Source organism: Sipha flava, unplaced genomic scaffold, assembly GCF_003268045.1.
Source record: "Sipha flava isolate LNK unplaced genomic scaffold, YSA_version1 43_pilon_pilon, whole genome shotgun sequence".
Lineage (NCBI taxonomy): Eukaryota > Metazoa > Arthropoda > Insecta > Hemiptera > Aphididae > Sipha > Sipha flava.
In genome coordinates, this window is record NW_020273171.1 from 1,633,928 (window position 1) to 1,656,532 (window position 22,605).

At 28.2% G+C, this 22,605-nt stretch overlaps 1 protein-coding gene across 1 annotated transcript in view; it reads left to right on the forward strand.

Moving 5' to 3' along the window:
• Positions 1-20,083, forward strand: part of LOC112689297 (acetylcholinesterase-like) — a 31,763-nt gene extending 11,680 nt beyond the window's left edge. Inside the window, exons 2-6 of the mRNA XM_025562940.1 lie at positions 14,583-14,815; positions 14,889-15,076; positions 15,455-16,784; positions 19,383-19,558; positions 19,648-20,083. Of these exons, the coding sequence (XP_025418725.1) occupies positions 14,592-14,815; positions 14,889-15,076; positions 15,455-16,784; positions 19,383-19,558; positions 19,648-19,757 (2,028 nt within the window). The 5' untranslated portion in view covers positions 14,583-14,591 and the 3' untranslated portion in view covers positions 19,758-20,083. The remainder of the gene's footprint in view (positions 1-14,582; positions 14,816-14,888; positions 15,077-15,454; positions 16,785-19,382; positions 19,559-19,647) is intronic.
• Positions 20,084-22,605: the final 2,522 nt, after the last annotated feature.

Below are 22,605 nucleotides of genomic sequence, written 5' to 3' on the forward strand. Positions count from 1 at the left end.
GTAGTAGTAGTAGTAGTAGTAGTAGTAGTAGTAGTAGTAGTAGTAGTTGTAGTAGTAGTAGTGCAGAATATATATACAGAGAAGTGGCTCAAACTGATGGTGGACACTGAAAGAATAGAAAAAGAGTAGTTCGATCGAGTAGGTCAAACGTTACGGGCAATGAAGGAACATGTAAGGGCTGCAAAAATCTGTACCAAAGGCGATACAAACGTCACTGGCAGAATCAATGGACATGTTTAGATAGGTTATCACGGCACGCACGGAATACACTCTAGCCAGAAATCAATGGACCAAAAGGATGACGAGAGACAGCAGAGTCTCTGATACATGTGGTGCCGAGACAATAGCGGTTATTGCTAACCAATGCGAAATAATATAAGAAATCAAAAAAATTGATATAAGATTGTCAGAACAAAACCAAAATATTAATATGTTGACGAAGATTGTTACCACAATACTAGAAGAGAATACCCCATTTAAAAAACACCAAACGAGCAACGACATACTTGAAAGTACACATTGGACTGAAGTTATTAACAAAAAAATAAAAACGAGGCCATCTACTGCAAGGGAGAAAGCTCCAGTGGTGATTGTTGAAATTGTAAATTTGTTTTACACCGAAGCACTATAAATGATTAGAAAAGAACCGATATTAAAAGTATTCGTAGATGACATTAGATCATTGCGAAAGACAGGCGATAGTCATCTCTTAGAGGAATGGGCAAGAGCTCTACAAATGTGGAACATATAAATTCTGCTATCAAGGATGCAATCGGTAAGTCTAGTAACAGTCTATATACTCAAATGTACGGTGAGGTATGAATCTTTGGTCTAGATGAAATAGCAACGACGGAAGAGGTGAAACAAGCTTAAATTTCAGCATCAGGAGAAGAGTCCGAAGTAAACATAGTTATGAGAGAAATGTCTCGAGGACAACAAATAGCAATATTTACGTCTAGCATCGAGGCAGCCAATAGAGTAGCAAAAACTGGGTGAATTCGGGTAGGATACGTGTCATGTATAGCGTGACTATGACAGGAAATTAAGTGATGTTAACAATGTCAAGTAACCGGTCGCGAAACCAAAAATTTCCGTGAGACTGATCGCACGGGCTGCTGTATGGGTTGCGGACAGCAGGGACGTTTTATCAAAGACTGCAAGAAGCCAGACGAAGAACGCACAACATTTAGAGGAATGCTGTAGCAAAAAGAGATCCAGCTAATTTTCCGATTTTTGTAGATCAATGTTGGCGTGTGCAGATCAACGCAATACTTAGTGGTATATACCACTAGGGAGAGAGGGGCAGACGCGGTGCTAATTAGCGAACAGTACAGGAACGCAAGCGAAGAGGTTGGTTGGTACAGTGATGCTACGTGCAGAGCGTCCATATATGTGACAAGCAGTATGCCAGTGAATACTGTAGAGCCAATTGACATCAGATTTTGATGGATTTTAATAAACAACATCTGAGCACGTATTGCTCGCTTAACGTGACTGTAGCCGAATACAACTTGTTTCTTAGTAGATTAGAAGATAGCGTACGTAAAGCCGATAGTCCAATATTGGTGGCGGGTGACTTCAATGCCAAACGGCCTCAATGAGGATCACTAGTAACAGACTAATGTGGAGACGCTCTTGCAGATTTAGCAAGTTCCTTAGACCTGCAGGTATGCAACACAAGGGAGAAATCAACTTTTACACGAGGAGCATCTAAATCATACATTGATGTGACTTTTGTAACACACACACTTTAGCAGAGTACCAAACTGGCAAGTATTAGACGAAGACCAGTTGAGTTTATACGGGTATATGATGTTTGATATTAATTCGATAACTACAAATGTACCAACGAATCCATCCACGAGATGGAGCTGGCGAAAAATATACAGCGAGAGGCTACATTTATTTCTTGAAACTCGTTCCATAATGTAGCTTTGGAGATCACGGCTTGCAGGAAATATCATCGACAGCTGTGGACGCATACTTGATGGTAGCCTGCGACTGCTCCATATCTCGTAAATCATATCACGGTGGCAAGAAACCCATTTATTAGTGCACCCAAGAAATAGCAGATTTATGCAAAAAATATTTCACAGGTAGACGACTTTTTTAAAGAACGAGAAAATGCAAAGGCCCAGATTAATGCAGGGAACTATAACGAAAATAGCTATTAGGTGGAACCAGGAAGATTGCTGAAAAAAAACTGTGCAAGTAAGTCGAAAAAGATCCGTGGGAATTGCCTTATAAGCTGGTAACGAAACAACTAATTAATAGGAAACCGAATCCTGGCCTCTCACTGCCTGATCGCCTAAAAGAGATTTTCCAAGGACTATTTCCAACTCGCCCCATGGTGGATTTGATAGTGCAATATAAGTCAGATAACATTGAAGAAGTCACGACCAATGAACTGGTGGAAATAGCTAAAACTTTGTCGCTGGATAAAGTTCCCATTTCCGACGGAGTGCCAAACATGGTGGTAAAGGCAGTTATGCTTTAAAAAACTACAGAGGTCACAAGTGTACTCAATAATTGCTTGCAATTTGACTGTTTTCCACGAAACTGGAAAAAGGCTCGACTAGTTTTAATAATGTTTAAAATAAGTAACATGTTCGAAAGATTAAATAAATAAACGACGGCGACCGACGGGAAAGCATAGCAACGCAGTTCACCCTCATGTTCGACGTATTACAAAGATAAAAAAAAAATAGTAGTAATAGTAGTAGTAGTTGTAGTAATAGTAGTAGTAGTAGTAGTAGTAGTAATAGTAATATTTAGCTGTTACGGAAGGGACGGTGACTGAGCGCGGCGAGGGAATGTTTTGAATAATTTTTACAAACTACTTTGCCCTTGAAATTAAAGAAAACTTTTCGAGACCTCTCTGCCAAATCAATAGTTTCCTTTTACCTATTTCCTAAAATTTTACGCACGTGTATATATTATTCCAGTGGTCTTCAACCGGTGGGTCGCGACTCAATTTCAGGTCACGTAAGCTTTAAGATTCGGTCGCGATAAGTCTTGTTTAAAATTTAACAAATTCATATTCATGTATATTATATCATGTATGTCTATGATATCGAATAAAATTATTTTCAAATGAACCCGAAACTGTATTATTTTATATTTGTATAAAATAAGAATGAACACTCATAATTAATTAGAAAAGAGCATCAATCAATATGCGACACACGCTACAAAGCATTAATTATCGAACACATTGTGGAGAAGTGTACACTAATACCTAAATACGCACCGACCTGAACATGTAGTAGATGCTTTAATTTTCAAATAAAAAAATATAAACAGTAAAATGAAGTAATGGTATGGCGATATCCCGACTTATTCTATAAAACTCATTTAAATATAATTTATCTATAAGTTGCATTGCATGAAATTGAGCCTAGGTGGAAGTATATTGTGTGAAAACTACTGCACTCGTGTTTTTCGGTATCGTTACATGTATTTTTTTTGTATCATTACTTATAATAAAAATTAAATATTATCTAGATACCTATAAAAATATAAATTTTAATTTATTCAATTATAAAAGCACTTCTACTATGGCATAAATTTAAGCAATTTTAACTTTTTTTTTTTTTGGTTTATGGATCATGAAAAATGTATGATAAGAAAAGTGGGTCGCGAATCAAAAAGGTTGAAGACCCCTGTACTATACTACCTACATTGTACAGTACGTATAGTATAATAACACATACGTTAGATACTAAAACTTATAAATGTTTCGTTTGAAAATCGTATGAGGTACTCGCGTTTTAATGTCGTGTGTATGATAAATTAATTATTCTTAACCATATTTTAATAATTAAAAACAAAATTACTTTTTTTTTTGGGGATAAACTTAAACCAAAGGTACAGTTTAGTAGGTAACAGAAAATAATTTCTGCTAAGTATATATTTATAAGTATAGAATTATACTTTTAATGAATGGAATTTAATTTATAATGGATCAAAAGAATCTTGGATATTTTAAAAATATGTATGGACAATTTAATAATAGGGAATAGTGCCATCGAAATTGTTAAACTATAAACTACAACTTTGAATATTTAAAAAAGAACATAAATTATAAAATCTAACCAATTATATACTAAATGTTCTAAGTGACTATTAATATATACCTATTACCTTTATAATATGACAGTGTTCATTTTCAGTCATTAGGAGGGTGAAAAATTGGCTGGGCGTAGAAAAAATATGGGATAAAATTTTTTTTCCGATCGATCTACGATATGTATTATATTATATACATAATAAATTAAATAAATACACAGACAATTATTCTTAAAAAGTTTGCATCTAGTAATCAAAATATTAATTTATTGTCAAAAAAGAGAACATTATTTTTATATCTAATAAAAATATTTTTTTTTTGTTATTTACCATATATTAAATTATATATATTTAGTTTTTAAATATTAATTTGATAAATAGTTGGTATATTAGGGATGTGGGAGTTTTACCCTAATGGTTTACTTTAATATCAAAGAATTTCTCCCAAAAATCTTAATCTAGCTGTATCCTTAGCGGGATATTCACCTTCCCCTGTATACAGATACATATGTGCGTTTGTAAAATAAAAATTTAAAAGTTAAAAAAATTGTTATCAAAAAAAACATAAAAGTAGTTGTAGCATAAAATTTAACTACAGTTGAAAAAGAAATTTAGAAAAGTAATTCGTATGTTATCTCCTATTATTGAGTATACTATAAGTTTGGTAAATAGATTATTTATTAAAAAAATGAAAACGATTTGACACCATAAATCAGAGTAAATTTATGTTGAACTGGAAAAAATTATTTAACGTGATGGTAACAAAAATAACTTATGCATTTTTAAAATTAATTTAATATCCAAAAAATATATAACATATTAAATAAAGATCTTTCACCGAGCCGTTTATTAATAATATAATATATATATAATACTATACGTTAATGGATATTCCGAGGATAAAGTTTTGAATTTTAAGATACGTTATGTTTACATTGGCATTGAAGTAAAGTAAGTATATAAGTATATTTTTATTGTTGGTTTGCGTAGATGAAATTTCAACTGAAGTTGAATTTGATGAAAGATACCATGTTGATTTAATTTAGGTCTCTATGGTAATAGTTTATAAGTGCAGAAACTTTATGGTTTTACTCATTAATAATATGAGGGTGAACAATCATCCATGCAGGAAGCGTAATCATAAAGGATTCATGTATATTTAATTTAAAATCGTGTAATTAGACGAACAGCGTAAAATGTAATGTGGTGAAGAAAACAAGTAAATTACAATTCATGTGATTAGGTGTTAAAATATTTTTTTGCAATTTATCATGCATTTTAAGCAGTTTTTTATTATGAACAACAACATACACAACAAATAATTAATTTCTAACTCTATTTTGATTTAGCTTGGATTTTAAATTATTGATAAGCGTTAAAACTTTTTGTTTTTATTATTAAAGTTATTGTTAGAAACATTTTGAATAATCGGCACTTGAAATTATGTTTAAAATATATGGAATTTTCAAAAACAACGAACATTTACAATTTAATTAATGAAATTAGTAATAAACTAGATTTCGTTTATCATATTATCATTAATTTTTATGAAACTTAAATAATTTCAAGTTTCAGATTTCAATGTAGGTATTTATGTTTTTGCGAATTAACTTGTAACATTACTATACATTAGGAGATAAATATTTTAAATATATAGTATTGTAGACATTTCTATTCGAATTTTCAAGTAAATTAAATGCTGTAGTTTTGTATGACACATATTTTATTATTTTCTCCAAAGCGTGACGTCATAATACAGTATATATATTTTGGTTTATTGTCATTTTTAGACACGTAGTGTTCTAAAAATGTTATTTATTATTATTTGACTTTTGATTAACCTTTTCGGGGGCATTATAGAGCTATTAGTTTGCTGTGCTGACATGTATGGAAGTTAGTTATTAGTTTTTAGTTATTAGTTGAAGAAATTCACAGTAATAATTTATTTCAATATAATATTTTTAAACACGTAATAAATATTTTGTTTGTTTTTGATTTACATTAAATATAGATGATCTACTTTACAATATTGCAAATGCGTGTGTAGAATAAATATTGTCAGCATATTCCACGATCTACACGATTTGCACTATCTTCTCGTTTAGTTGTATTTTATAAAATAACACATTTATTTCAAAACTATATTATATACTAGTTACTTATGTCTTATATGGACGTTGATTACGTTACAATATATGAATGCTACTTTTGTTCAAAGAAAATATTAAAAACATTAATAAACAATCAGTTAATATATTACTGTAATGGAAAAACGATATATCAAACATTTAGTATTTATAATGAATATTTATTTTATAATATGAAATAATCTCGTGCTCGCAGTATTTCATGTAAAATTTAAAACTCATTGATCTTAATACAGTTGGAATTACGCATGATAACATGCAACGAGTGAAGACGAATTAAATTAAATTATTATTTAACTTAATTTATTCTAGATGTTCATTGTTTATCAGTCATTGTAATTATTGTATAATTGCATTTTATTTTAATTTATGTTCTCCGCACATATTTAGTGTTTCCGTAGATCAAAGATTTGCAGTGAACAGAGCCCGTGTTTATTTCACAATAATAATTAAGAGGGGTCCGTATTTGTAAAGCAAATGATAAAACTTCTGCTGTAGCTAATAAAAACAAAATAAACTAGTCTAAATCATTGGAAAAACAATTTTTTTCTTTTAAATTAATGCTTTTATTTCAAGCCATACATGTTAAAAAACAATGCACTTTATAGAAAAGTATAGTCAGTTTGGAAAAATACTAAGTTTTTGTGATCTTAATTTGTTTATTTAAAAATTGTAAGTTAATATTAATTTTTATATAAATATTGATGTCGTAAATGTTTGATTTAAACTTTATCATAAATCCATATTTATTATATCTCTAAATTCTATGTAAAACATATTATTGTTTAAATAAGATATTTCAATTCTTTATTGACGTTAAGACCCACACCATTAATAATATTATTGAAGTATGTACTGCATCTTATAAATTCCTTTTACACTCTTTTTAAACGTTAAAATTAATATCACCAAATAAATTTTTCAAGTAAAATTTTCATCACGTCAATAGGTTGCAACCTATTTTTGAGTTCATATATAGAATATTCAGTTATTTAATAAAATGCAAAAACGCACCAACTAAAGAATAATGGTTATCCAATTAGAACTTAATGTGTATATAATAATGATATATAAAATAACATAATATTCCATATGAAAATAATATACTTTTAGATTTCAAGTGGATGAGTAAAAAAGTTATTGAATTTATAATTATATAATTTTTTTAGTTAGGAGTATACCATTACTTTTTTTATGAGAAGGAATGCTTCAAAAGTTTTGTTTAAACTATCCTATTAATTGACTACTGAATATAGACGGTTTACTTAATAGGTACTTCAATGATTTAATGTTTGGAATTTCTCAGAATATGACCAAAAACCTCCCGAAAATCGCAAAATCTATGTATTCTTAACGAGGAAATTTCTATTTTTTTTTTTTTTTTTAATTTAATTATTTATGTTGAATATAATTAAAGTTAATGTATCCTACATTTAAATTTCCAAAGAAACGTTTGAAATATTATGTACACAATCGTTTTTGTTTATTGGAAATAATATTTTAATAACTTATAAGTAATTATTATTATTTATTAGGTATCTATTTTTATTTAAATGTTATGGGGTGTTATTAAAATAGAATAAAGTTTACCAAAAGATAGTATATATATAATTTTTTGAAGTAATTATATTAACTGTAGCAAAAATATCATAAACAAATAAAAATTTAATGTTGGTAAGTTCAAGTAAAATTAATCATACCTTCATAAATTAGTCATGCATAATTTAAAACACACATTGAATCATAAAATCATCATTTATTCAAAATGAAAGAAATTTTAAAAGGTCATTGGAAATTTAAAAAAAATGTAATGCTCAAGGAAATATAAGTGTTAATGGATTTGAACCTGAAAACATTTTATACTCCAACCTTTATTATTTGTTCCTGCAATCTCGGATATTCGTAACGCTCTGTGGTATAAACGGCAACCTTCTACGACGCTCGTAAACTGTACTATTAAATCCACGATATCCGGTGAAAAATGGATCGGGGCTGCTATGAAAGATGGTAATAAAAAAGAAAAAAAAGAGAGAAAGAGAGAAAAAAGAAAGTACGAAAAGCGTATAATAAAAGTTTTAGGTCAAGGTTTTGTTGGTTTATAATATTCATAGTGGTTTGCTCGATTACCCGTAAGACTTCACTATTATCGTACGTTCTATCGTTTGCGATTTCCAATTGGCTATTATTAATTACTTTTTATATCTAGTTTATTTTCTCATAAAGCATTATTTTTATTTTTAAAATTTAATCATGAATATGTTAACGTAGTTTAATTTCGACTTTATTTGATACAAAAATATTAATATATAAATATTTTAAAAGCTGCACAGAAATTAATAATATATGTTTATTTAATTTGACAATCCATACACTATAAACGAGCTAAATTATATTTATTAATTTTATTAATTCTATAATTAATTACTCAAGATTCTAATCCACCAAAGCGTATCAGTAAATTGTGAGAAGTGAAAAAGACATTTAGATTAGCTTTTCGAGGGTTTCATGTAATACAATTTTAATAAGATATCAAGAAAAACCATAACTTGAATATTATAAAGTATTCTTTTTTTTCAAAAAAGATCAGAATTAAAAAAATAAGGACTTGTAGTTAAAAAATGGAATTTTAAGGTGAATGATCCAGTAAATCAAAACTTCTAAAAGATATTGATATAAAAAAAATTCAAATTGATGTAACCATACAGGGGCGACTCCAGGGGGGATCTAGGGGCCACGCCCCTCAAGCCCGTACCGTATTTATAAAAAAAGCATATTATAATATGTACCATAATACGACACGCACAAGTATGTCGATAGAGCCATAGAAGTATGACGATTGAAATCAGTTTCTCCACACTTAGGAGACAAAAAACCTGGCTTCATTCAATGATGACTGAAGATTATTGTCTAATTCTGTCTGTTATGTCTACATTATGTCTAATTAATGTATATCATAAAGTAGATATTCTAGATTAAATAGATCATATTGTAGATATTTTTGCCAATTTTAAAAATAGACGACTTGAATTGTGTTGTAGAAATTGTTGTTTTCTTTTTGTTATAAGATTTTGTAAAATTATAACGTGTCCCCCCCCCCTTCTAACTAAGGCTTTGGAGCCGCCCCTGTACCCATATGTGTCTTAGAGCTCCGAAAAAATTCTATAATCGAGTGAAACTCAGGATATTTTTTGCTCATTTAATTTAGGCTTGTTCCAAATTAATTTTATAGTGGTCCCAAGACAATATTTATATTAGATGTTAAATAATATTTGATATGAAATATTTTTGAAAAACTGTTTACAGGTAAATTAATTTTAAATTTCTCAATACATTTCTAGGAAAAATGTTATTACAAATAGAACCTTATTTAATATTTTTGTATTTTAATCTAGGAAAATACTTAACCGACTAAAAAATATTTGTTAATTGATAATTTTAATATATTTGCCTTTTCAAATCACTTTTCTATAATAATCAAGTCATTATTTAAGTAATGTTTGACACACACTGAGTTTTTATTCTCAAATTACGTGATAAAAGCGTAAAATTTATGCGATTTTGTATTTTATACAATAAGAAGACAATGTTTATAATAGAACATTACAGAAATATTTGAATTGAAGATATTGGGTTGAGTCATGTAAATCATAGGTGTTATATTCACTTATACTTAAAATTTTGCATTGTATAAAAAACAATATCGTATATCAGTTAAAAGTTATAACAATGACTGTTGTAGTTATATATGAATTTAGTAATATACCTAAGACATAATATATTTAATTAATTTTATCTATTGCAAATGTGGTTAAAGTTATCAAACTTATATTAAAACAGATTCATACATTATGGCGTAAAATCAATTGTCAACGATAGGTGTTGTTTATCATAAATTTTGAAGTAATTCAGGTGTATCAACGGGTTTTTATATTATATTAAAATAAAACGAAGAACGTGTTATTATAACAATTATTTTTCAAACATATTTTTAATTTATATATTTTTGATGAATGTGCATTGTACAACTACTGTTAAGGATAGTAAAAGTTATTTTTGTACTTCAAAAGTTGCGTGCAGTTCTAACAATAATGTAACACTGGTATTCTTGACAGTTTTTTTTTTTTTTTAATTAATCGAATGGTATATTTTGAAATTTAACTAAAATTGACTTATATTTTTCTTTAAAATAAACCAACATGAAATTAACTGACTGAAATATAACGCTCTGATATCCGTTTAAGATCGTTTGTTCAATTGTTGTGATTTATCATTGTGCTTTGGAAATTTAAAAATTTAAACACACTAGCCTTTATTTTATATCTTACTAACTTAGTCACATTCTGAAGTATTAAAATGATCTCTTGTGGCTCACCAATTTTCTGAATCAGCACTTTTATTTATTTAGATCGCTTAATGTTTGGCAAAATAAATTTAGGGGCGCGCACGAAATACCCGACAATAAAACAGCTGAACCGTAATATAGCCGAAAAATATTTTAACCGAAAAATAATTTAGCCAACAAATATAACAATCGACAATATTTTAACTGGCCGAATTCAAGCCAATAAATATTACAGCCCAATACATTTAAGCCAATAAATATTACAGCCGACAAATATTTGATAAGAGCAGATTTAATAAACTGGTTTTTAACTTGGAGATAAACGTGGAGAAGATAAGATTACGTATAAGATTCGTACTAAGAAATTATTAATATGGTAGCTATAGCTATAGCTGATTAGTTATTTCCTTAATTCTGAGCTGAACTTATTTGTTCTATAATTGAATGGTGAATTTCAAAAAGAGCTCATCTCAAGTTTTTATCAAAATATACTTTGCTAATTTTTTTTCATCTACACATGTAGACTGAGCGAGAAGGGTTCATATCTCTTTTCTATTGTGATGAATTAATGAATTAATTATTTTTAATTGCTAATCTAAAGAAAATAATTCAAAAGAAAATCAGTTTTTTGTTTCCTGAAAAATTTGAACTTTCAGATACGAGTTCTTTTCATAATTCACGATTCAATTATATTAAGAATATTTTTGAATTTTACATATATTAGTGAAAATTATAAGCTATTAAAAAAAGATAAAAACTTAATCGACCATACTTTAAACTGAGTTCATTCTTCAGAAATACAATTATTTTCTTCCAAAAATGATATCTATAAAATAAAGGAAAAATTAAAACCGCTAAAAATAAAGTAAAAATGTAAGCTAACACATTCCTTTAAATCAGGGACTGGAACTTATAGGTTTTTTCGGTTCCAGTTTCGATTTTAGTTGTTTCATTAATTTTTGAAGGTTTCCGGTTTAGGTTTCGATTTTTTAAAAGATTAAGGGTTCTAGAACCGGTTAATTTCGGTTAATTCTGATTATTAGAGATTTGTTAAAAAATAATATGAAATTATTTATTTATTCTTATTTAAATTGTAATTGTTTACTTTCATGAAAATAGAAGGTATTATGAATAGTTAAAAAAAATAATTATATATATATATTATATCAGCATATTATTTTTTTTTGAGTTAGGTTAACTTATTTTATTCCAACTCTTAGTAAGAATTTGTAAAATATTTTGTAATATTGTGAAATATTATGATTTGAAGAAATAAATATCTTTAATTTAAAATTTAATTTTAATTAGGAATCAAAGTTAATACTGGCTAGGCTAATGTTGTAGCTACACATTTTTTATAAACATTATATTTAATATTATTTAATTATATTTAGTACTTAATAGACAAAATAGATGATTAACTTATTGTAAATTGTAATATATTAATAAACATACAAAAATAATAATAATAATAATATTAAAAATTTATTTATTATATGCATTACACTATTACAGTTTACAAAATAAAATAATAAAAACATAAAAAGATTTGACTTTTATTTTTCTGAATCAACAAATGGACAAACAAAGTAGTCATTAACATAGTTTTATTAGTCTAAATACAGTTATATAAATTATCCTAAATTAACCCTTTTATAATTAAGGTTACGTTTACGATTACGGTTTTTCATTTTTGGAGATAAAGGTTCCGGTTTCAGTTACGGTTCTTAAATTTTTAAGGTTAACCGGTTCCAGTACTGGTTCTTTTCGGTTACGGTTATGGTTCCTGCTTTAAATGAAATGTAACTTTTATTTTAGCTCCTACACTTTTCATTTAATACATTTTTTAAATTTATTTTCTATATTTATCATTATATTTAATGCTATTTATTTAATAACTATTTTGTGTTAAATTTTTACTTTTTATTTTATAATAAAAATTTTAATAATTTGATTGTTTACTAGGAGCTTTTACGTGAATTTGTTGTAACATGTAAGGGAAAGAGGAAAATTTTTCATTTATTTTTTTAATGCTTTTTCGGCTGATCAAGTGTAAGTATTAATTTATGAGTATTTATAGTAGAAGATTTATTAATGTTTTAAGTTTCTGCAATTTAGAAAATTAGATAAATGAAAGTGAATATTTTGTAAAAGATAATTATCATTTATATTTAAATTAATATAACTTGAGTAATTATAAATTTTCGTTATGAAATGTCAAAATTTAATTTGTTTGAAACCGGTTTTAACCTATGTACTTGAATTTTTACGTTAAGCATATTTTTTCATTCAAATATACTTCATATTTTAATATTTATGACTATTTTGAAGACAAGTTGGGATCAATCCTAGTAACAAAATATTATTAACCAAATTAGAAATATAAGATTTTAATTAAAAAAAAAAAAAAATAAATAAAAATAGATTCAATGAAGTATAAATAAAATATAATTATAAAATGCCATATTTTAACAAATATATAAAAGGAGAAAAATGTTGAAACTATAAACAACTTTTAATTATAATTTAAATTGTACACAAAAAACTCAATTGAATTACCTTTAAATGTTTAAAAGGAAAAAATAGGAAAAAATCACTTAATTTTATAAAGATAAATGTAAAATGCAATAATCCTTAAAGAAATAATCTTATATTTTAGTAATTATGATATTGTAATAATAACGAATACCTTATGAATGATACGAAATATGTATACACTAACATACCATATAATAACAATTACTTAGTAATCCACACAATCATTGATTAAATATACCATATGTGTATATTTAATACTCGACACAAATATAACACATTTAAGTATAGCTGTTTGTTATTTAAAACGAAGAATTGAAAATATTAGATATTAAGTGTATTTGCACAGTTGCAGGTTGAATCGTTATAAATAAAACATTTCCCATTTCAACTATATTGTTCCTTTAAAGGGTAAAAGTCAATATTTGTATTTAATTAAAAAGGAATAACCAAAATCGAAATCCCAGTAATTCAGCAAATTAATTTCGGTCTGCATAATATAATATTATTGCATCTATATCTGAAAATAATGTAAAACCACTAATTAAATAAATAAATGTTTAATACTATTATTGTTTGAGTATAGAATAACTAAAATCTCTTCCAAATCACTTATAATTATATATAGTAGGTATGTTTATTTACTTATCAGTGTCTAAAATATCACATTAGGCATAGTTTTACTAATATTTTTGAGTAACAGTTTGTTCTTATACGATGTTGACGTACTTAATACGTAATGTATATATTGTAAGTTATTATATTATAAGTTTGCAGGAAACATTCAGATAGGTTATTTAGACCACATTGACATTTCTCGAAAAAAGTTTAAATGTTAGACATCCTACAACTATCGACACTGAAATTTAACCTTTTTATGTTTGTATCATTGCGCTTATAGAACTATAGTATAATTATAATTATTCAGTACACATAAATGGAAACATTTTTTATATAAATTATATAATATCAAATCTACGTACTTTAGATCTAATAGGTCACTTGACGGCTAAAAGTGAATAGTAGATATTTTTGGGAATTATTTGGTAGTTTTGTAAAGTGCCTTATAATCATTTCAGCCCATTTCGATTATTTCATATTCATAGATTGTATTTAATCAATTAATAATCATAAATATTACTGAACAACTAAAAGGGACTTGATATTTTTTTTTTATGTAACATTAGCTTATCCAAAAATTTATTAGTATTTTCAGTGAATATTTAAAAAAAAATCAAGTTTTCGATTTACTAAGTTGTATCCAGAGTTATGAAATATATATGTTATCGAACTCTCGACTTTTCAAGATCTCACTGAACATTTACTTCTAACGACAATTGTTAAAAGTAAATTTTATTATTTTATGGTTTATTCATTACGAAAATAAAATACGTAATAAATTTAATTTAGTAATTAATTTAGAATATAATATTAATTTGACTTGAAAAACTAGCCGTATATTGAGATCATGTAAAACCCATTTGTTTTAGTATTTGAAAATGGCCCAGTGGCTGCTGTGGTTTGGCTATTTAGTAGCCTCTAGTCATGGGCTTTCCTTGCGTCATGCCAGGCATCAGAGTGTCGGGACACCAACAGCGGAAGAAATTCTGGAACCACAGATTTTAATCGAAGACACCGACCATGTGTTCAGACAACGAGCGTCGGATATGTTCGCCCAAGAACCAGAATATGTGGAAAAACGGAATCTAAACCATCGACGAAGGTGCGTAAAAATCAAAAACTTATTTTTGTTGAGATTTATATTATGGGGTCGGTTTATTGTTAATTATTAACAGGTCTGAGTTCGAAGGAAATCAGGATAGTGGTTTTGAATCTTCTGGGGAGACGTACAGTGCATACACAACGGATGATCCATTGATAATTCATACGACCAAGGGTAAGATCAGAGGGATTACGCAGACGGCATCGACCGGCAAGTTAGTGGACGCCTGGTTGGGAATACCTTACGCGCAAAAACCACTAGGTTAGTATGAATTACACGTTATTCTGTTTAAGGTATATAGATTGATAGTGAGTATATAGGATGATTTTTTAAGCATGCTCACCCCGTTTTCTGCTTAACTGTGTTATATTAAAATTCCAATAAAATTAACTGAATAATTATTTGTGAGAAGAAAATTGGTGTTCCCATTTAAAAAATAAAAATTGATATTGCCACAGAAACTCTCCTTAAGAGAAACAAAAATCTGTTTATTAGATTTCATTGCATTATAGTATAAATATATTATTCATAAATCAAAATTTGAACAAATACCTAATTTAAACACAAAAAAGGATGAGCATGCTTAAAAAATCATCCTGTATAAGATTTGATTGATATTAAGGGTTTTGTATTGTATAGGTGATCTTAGGTTTAGGCACCCTCGTCCCATGGACCCCTGGGACAAGACGAATCCAGAGACGATCCTTAACTGTACAACTCCTCCGAACACGTGCGTTCAAATATTTGACACGCTTTTCGGTGATTTTCCTGGCGCCACGATGTGGAACCCGAACTCACCGGTATCAGAAGACTGTCTTTACATCAACGTAGTGGTGCCAAAACCCAGGCCTAAGAACGCAGCGGTCATGGTTTGGATATTTGGCGGAGGATTTTATTCCGGGTCCGCCACATTGGATATTTATGATCCCAAGATACTCGTGTCCGAAGAAAATGTGATTTTAGTGTCAATGCAGTACAGGGTCGCGTCTTTAGGATTTTTATACTTTGACATCGAAGACGTTCCGGGAAATGCTGGACTTTTTGATCAGCTAATGGCCTTAAAATGGGTGCACGATAATATTCATTTGTTCGGTGGCAATCCTAACAATGTGACACTCTTCGGAGAATCCGCTGGCGCTGTTTCCGTTTCGCTGCACTTACTGTCGCCGCTGAGCAGGAATCTTTTTAACCAAGCCATCATGGAATCAGGATCGTCAACAGCGCCTTGGGCAATTTTGTCTCGTGAAGAAAGTTACAAAAGAGGATTAAAACTAGCAAAGTCATTGGGATGTCCAGACGATAGGCAGTCCATTAGTAAAACGATCGAATGTCTGAGAAAGGTAAACAGCACAGAAATCGTGGAAAAAGAATGGGATCACGTGGGTATATGTTTTTTCCCGTTTGTTCCGGTTGTCGACGGTGCTTTTCTGGACGACTATCCGCAAAAATCGTTGTCTACCAATAATTTTAAAAAAACCAATATACTCATGGGAAGTAACTCGGAAGAGGGTTACTATTCAATATTCTATTATTTGACAGAGCTTTTCAAGAAGGAGGAAGACGTGTTAGTGTCTCGTGAGGATTTTATAAAAGCTATTGGGCAACTCAATCCAAACGCAGACGCTGCAGTTAGGTCGGCTATAGAGTTCGAGTATACCGACTGGCTTAGCCCTAACGATCCGGTAAAGAATCGAAACGCTCTGGACAAAATGGTCGGTGACTATCAATTCACGTGCAATGTCAACGAGTTCGCCCATAAGTATGCATTAACGGGAAACAACGTGTACATGTATTATTTTAAGCATCGTTCTTTAAACAATCCGTGGCCGAAATGGACAGGTGTGATGCACGGTGATGAAATAAGTTATGTATTTGGAGATCCGTTGAATCCAACAAAAAAATACGAAGTAGAAGAAATTGAACTCAGTAAGAAAATTATGAGATATTGGACGAATTTTGCTAAAACAGGGTTAGTATAATTTTATTCTTATTACCATTTATCGCTTTTTTTTTTTTTTTTGTAAATTCCGTATGAATTCAGTTTTGCTTAAAATCACGCCAATTTAATAACAGAAATATAAAATTTAAAAGGGTTTATAGACTAAAAATAGTCTTGATTTTTATTATATTTTTTATTTAATTTTAATTTTATTAAACAAAATACGTATTTTTAAAAATTATACTTGTATATATATATATATTTTTTTTTTTCAGCAGAAGTTAAATTAAAATCTAAATTAAACTTTTAACCAAAAATGTTTTTTATTATATTACACATTTTTCTTTTCACTCAAGAAAATTATTTAAAACATATACTACGAACACTTTTACTAATTATATTTTTGTATTATAAATAAAGAGACATTTTTTTTTAATTTCAATAAAGTACCAATGATCTTTTATAGTAAAAAGTATTCTCAAAGTAATCATAAATCACAGTGATAATTTTATTTTAATATTTAAATGGATTTTAAATAATTTTCTTTGTACAAATTTATAAGCCTTGAAAATAAGTAACTTTGTTGAAAGTTAATAAAAAAAAAAAATATATACATCAATAAATAAATAACTTGAAAATTTGATTTAATATAAATGTATCGATAAATTATAAGATGGAATATATAATAACTATGAATTTTTAACAGTAATTAGTTTTCAAAGAATAATTATAATTCAGAAAATAAATTATAAAAAATTGTATATTTCATTAAGACTGATAATAAAAGGTTTCTTTTATAAGATGTGTAAAAAACATGTACAATAAAATCTTCAAAATTATTTTTTTTTATATTATTTTAACGTTATAAGCAGTATTGTTCTGTCTCTATTTTCTGCGAAACCGTTTTTTGTTCACGTAGAAACTACAAAGCGTCCGAGTGTAATTCCATATCTAGGTTACAGTTAAACTTGTCTTGAAAATTCGTTCAAAGTTCGTGAAAATAATAATATATACCTACTAAAAACCAATCTAAAACCATAAATGCATGTTTATCACCACTTTAGAATAATAATTTTTCAACACTAAGAAGTCAATTTATTTGAGGAAATATCTTATGATATTTCGATTACCATATGAAACAAAAAAAAAAAAAACTAACGACGAAAGAACTCCCAATGTACACAATATCGCTATATCCGAAATTAGGTTACAATTATTCATAATTAATCAAGTACATAAAAGAAAACAAGGTTGTTTATTTTTTTCGCGTGATAGCTACTAATGTTTATGCTTTATTCTTATCACAATTTGGGTTTGAAAATTCCTTCTTTATATTATAATCTACCTTTAGAATCATATCTAGTAGTTATAATGTTTACTCGTTATCATATAAACTATTAGTCGTGTACAAAAGTCGGATGATTTGATTTTTTTTTTTTTTAAAAAAACCACCGGTAGAAATTTTTTAGGTTTTGTCGACGTTTTAGTGAACAACACGACGAGAATTTCTTTGGCAATAATTGTAACATAATGCGTTTTGACCTGCTACACATCGATTTTTTTAAACAAAACACTTATTGTCAGTGAAACACTCCAAACTAATTATTTTGACCCTAATAATTGCCGTTACAAGCGCTCGTTAAGTTCCGGGTCGTTGAGAAATTTACCCCGGTCACATTTTGACTCTATATTATTCATTAGATAAACCACAAGTGTTTCTTTACTTCTAAATTTCTATCGCTTATAGTTAGGATAAAATCTTTGTTTAATTTTTAATAGTTTATATTGAAAAAATTTAACAGTACAAGCCATTCAAATGTTAACTTTATAAAATCATACGAACACGTTTAAAATAAACAGTTTCAGCGTATGAAAATTCCGTAAACATTGTCAAAATATTTTGAAACTAAATATTAGCTTATTCCTTTACAGGTTTTTATAGTAAATTCTTTTTTTTTTTAAAAAAAAACTGGAAATTTAAAAAAATTTACCATAAGAAATATTAATATTTTTGTTTATACATCAAATAGGGTTAAATACTAAAATGATTGAATACCTGTAATAATATGGTTATTTTTATGAATAAATAGTAAATTAGTTGACTATATTAGTATACTTATTAGGTTATTTGATAATTAGTTAATTGAAATAATAAACTTTATTTTCCACTTTTTGATTTTACTAAAAAAAATGATCTTAAAAAATTTTAGATTTTTAAAAATTTTTAATATATTTCTTGCAAAAATATTTTTACAAATCTATAAAACAAAAATTTAATCAGAGAGCCTTAAATTAAACTTTTCGACGGTAGTTTGTTTACTTTAAGAGATTGGGTTATTTATGCTTATGACCGTCCCGATCATCCGTTACATCTGTATAGTCTACACGAGTACTACATATGTTTGTCATTTAATTAATTAATTAAATTATGTACATGATTATGTTGTCATAGTTCTCGGGAGAAATTATTTTTTACTTTTTTTATTGACTTCATTTGGTTTGAAATAAGTAATCATTTCAATTTCGGGCTTATTTAAATAGTATTTATGTTTAAAAATAAAAATATTTTCTATATAAATTTGGGAAAAACTGTTTTCTTCATTATCATAATTTTTTTTTTTTTTTTAGAAATCCAAGCAAAACACTTGAAGGGTCTTGGGTCACGCCCAAGTGGCCTGTACACACGGCGTATGGAAAAGAGTTTCTAACATTAGACACAAATAACACTTCTATCGGCGTTGGGCCAAGACTAGAACAATGTGCTTTTTGGAAAAACTACGTTCCTGATGTTGCGGCCATTTCAAGTAGGGTTGACCTAAATTAAACCTCATCGAACTATCATAGAAGAGAAAATACGATTCAATCAGTATAAGAATTGTTTTTTGTATTTTAGAGAGTATGAAGTCTGACAGAAACTGTACTAAAAATGGAGGGACCAAAACTAACATGATTGAGTTATCGCTTTGGACAATTTTAATGACAACTGCAGTTATGGTGTTATGAATTTCATTTTGATTCATCTAAAAATAAGTAATATAAACACACATTTGTATTAATTTCAAGCTGTTGGCAACAAAAGAAACTTTGAAGACAATTCAGTCTAGGCTACCGTTGGGCTTCCAGCAGGAACGCGCGCACAAAATAAAATTAATTTTTTTTCTCTAAGATTTAAATAGGCCTATTAAACGGCAATATTGCGCTAGTTGTTAGCCAATCGGCCTTCGCGTGCGACGTTGGCAATTTTCTTACACCGTACTTAGGCTTAAAACATTTTTTTACCATGTATATAACAATTATTATTATTATTATTATTATTATTATTATATACTTATTATTATAATTATGTTTAAATGAATCTATATATATATATTATACCATATATAATATATATATATAATATTTATGTATAACATATCATCGTGTACCTTGATAATATTGTAGGTGTAGAATGTTGGTTTAAAACTAGCCAATATTGTTTCACTTCAAAAGACCTTGCTTTTGTTATGATTAAATAATAGTGACCTATATTATGTATTATGTATGTTATTATTGTAATTTTATTCGACCACTTGAAGAAATTTAGTTTTACACGACTTTCGCTTCCGAAAAATTCAATCATTGTTGTCCGAACAGTAATAATCATTTAATCATTTGAATATAAATTACATTATTGCGCAAGCGCGATAATAAAACCAACTAAGGAATACGCGTTTACTACGCATTCGTATCTTGGCTTGCGCGCAGGACTGTCGTCCATTGCATTGATAAGTTATTATAGTTATTAAGATGCTTATTGTACAATTTTCGTATTGTTTTCAATGTTCTATTTGTTGTTAAGTGTTCATTCTTATTTTACTTTAAGCTTAGTATTTATTGAAAGAACAGTTAAACTGCCATCAATTTAATCGTTTCTGAGTGTAATAAAATGGAATTCAAGAAAAAATATATTTTTTTCCCTAAGTCTTTTTTTCCATAGTGTATTTTAGATTAAATCCATTTATCCATTATAGTCTCATCGACGAATTTTAATTTTAATTTATGATAAAAGGTTTAATTTTAATTACATTCTATTAGCGAATTAAATATAATAAAATATATGAAATAATATATTTTTATTTATTTATACGAGTAGATCATGTAAAATATAATAACACTATTATTGAGTGATATGTTAAAAAATCATTAACATTTTCTAAACACAACTATATAAGTAATCATTTTTGAAGGCGATATAGCTTATCGTAATTTGTTGAGATTAATATAAATTTTGGCTTATCTTTCTTGTTTATATATATATATATATATATAAGCTATACATTTACTTTTAATATATTAATGACAACTAAAACGTTTAATTTAAATCAATGTTTATTTTTATAGTGTGCACCAAATACAATACACAAGGTACACAGATTTTTGGATTTCAACATTTAATCGACAAGGATGAATTGAAAATAAAATCACCTCGCCGTATAATCTATCTGTGCATTCTTTTATCATATTTCATATCTCATCACTAAATTGCAAAATGTTTATATGTCCTAAACGGTTTGTAAAATATTGTAATTATACGCGATATTTTTTTGTTTTAATTTCAAACGTCAAAACGTTCATACACGTACATAAAACGTTCAATAATTTTTCGTACTTAAAAATATATATTAACTACTTACGACTACAAATGTGCGCGTAGGAATTTCTAAAACAAATTTGATCGATAACGGTCGTTTAGCATATACACACGTGCACCACGTGCCATGTTTACATTAATATAAAATTATTGAACTAATGTACACGCGTATATAATACGTATTATATATAATATCGTCCTTATAAATATTATAATATATATATATATATATATATATATATATATATATTTACACTGGAGAGCGTATTTTGAGATTAATATTTTTTATTTACGAGTATACTGTGAGAACGACGTGGATTTATTTGTTCAAAAACCGTGGAGATTAATGAAAGAGTTTAAAGTCGGACAATCTGTAGTACCTGACGTCTACATATATCGTAACTCGGAGGTATTTATCGTCAGCCTCTTAGCGAAAGTATAGTCAGTGATATATTGGTAAAAAATGTCTTGGGTATACGCCATTTTCTACAAATAAAAACCTAAATACATTTTTTTTTGCTTAACTCAAAAACTAAGTATATTACCTATTACAATAGTTACCTAATACTCCTTAACTTATTATATACTTAGTATATAACTTAGTTATATTGATATACAATATATTTTATTGGTTTACTTTTAAATTGTATCTTTTACAATAAATATGTATTATCAAAGAAAAAATAATCGACTCTTTACTGAAATAATAGTATATTAGTATAATTATAGTCTATTAGATACCATCACGCTTGTATATCCTCCAAAATCTATCGCATACCTATAACATAATACTTTATTTTGTTTATACGTATTTCTTTAGAAAGTTTGTTATGGGTATACAGCGTATACCCTCATATACCCTCCTATACATCCATGGGTGTGGTATATGCAAAACGGGGAGTTTTCATTTCCTTCGGGTTGCAAAATGTGACATTTTTACCTTGTCGTAGAGATAACGTCAGACTCAGCAGTATAAACGGCTATGTCCGCGAAATGCGTGATAAAACCACCCCCGAACCGGCCGAATGGACCGGAAGAATTAAGAGCGGCAGTAGCGACTCCCGTGTGCCGTTTATGTTCAGATCGTGTTCACGGCGGGGATGAAACATTGTTTTTCGCGGATATTATTTCCGGGGTCTCCACTATCGTTAACTGTATGCGTGCAATAATGTTTGTGTGTGTGTGTGTGTGTGTGTGTGTGTGTGTGTTGTGTGTCTGTGT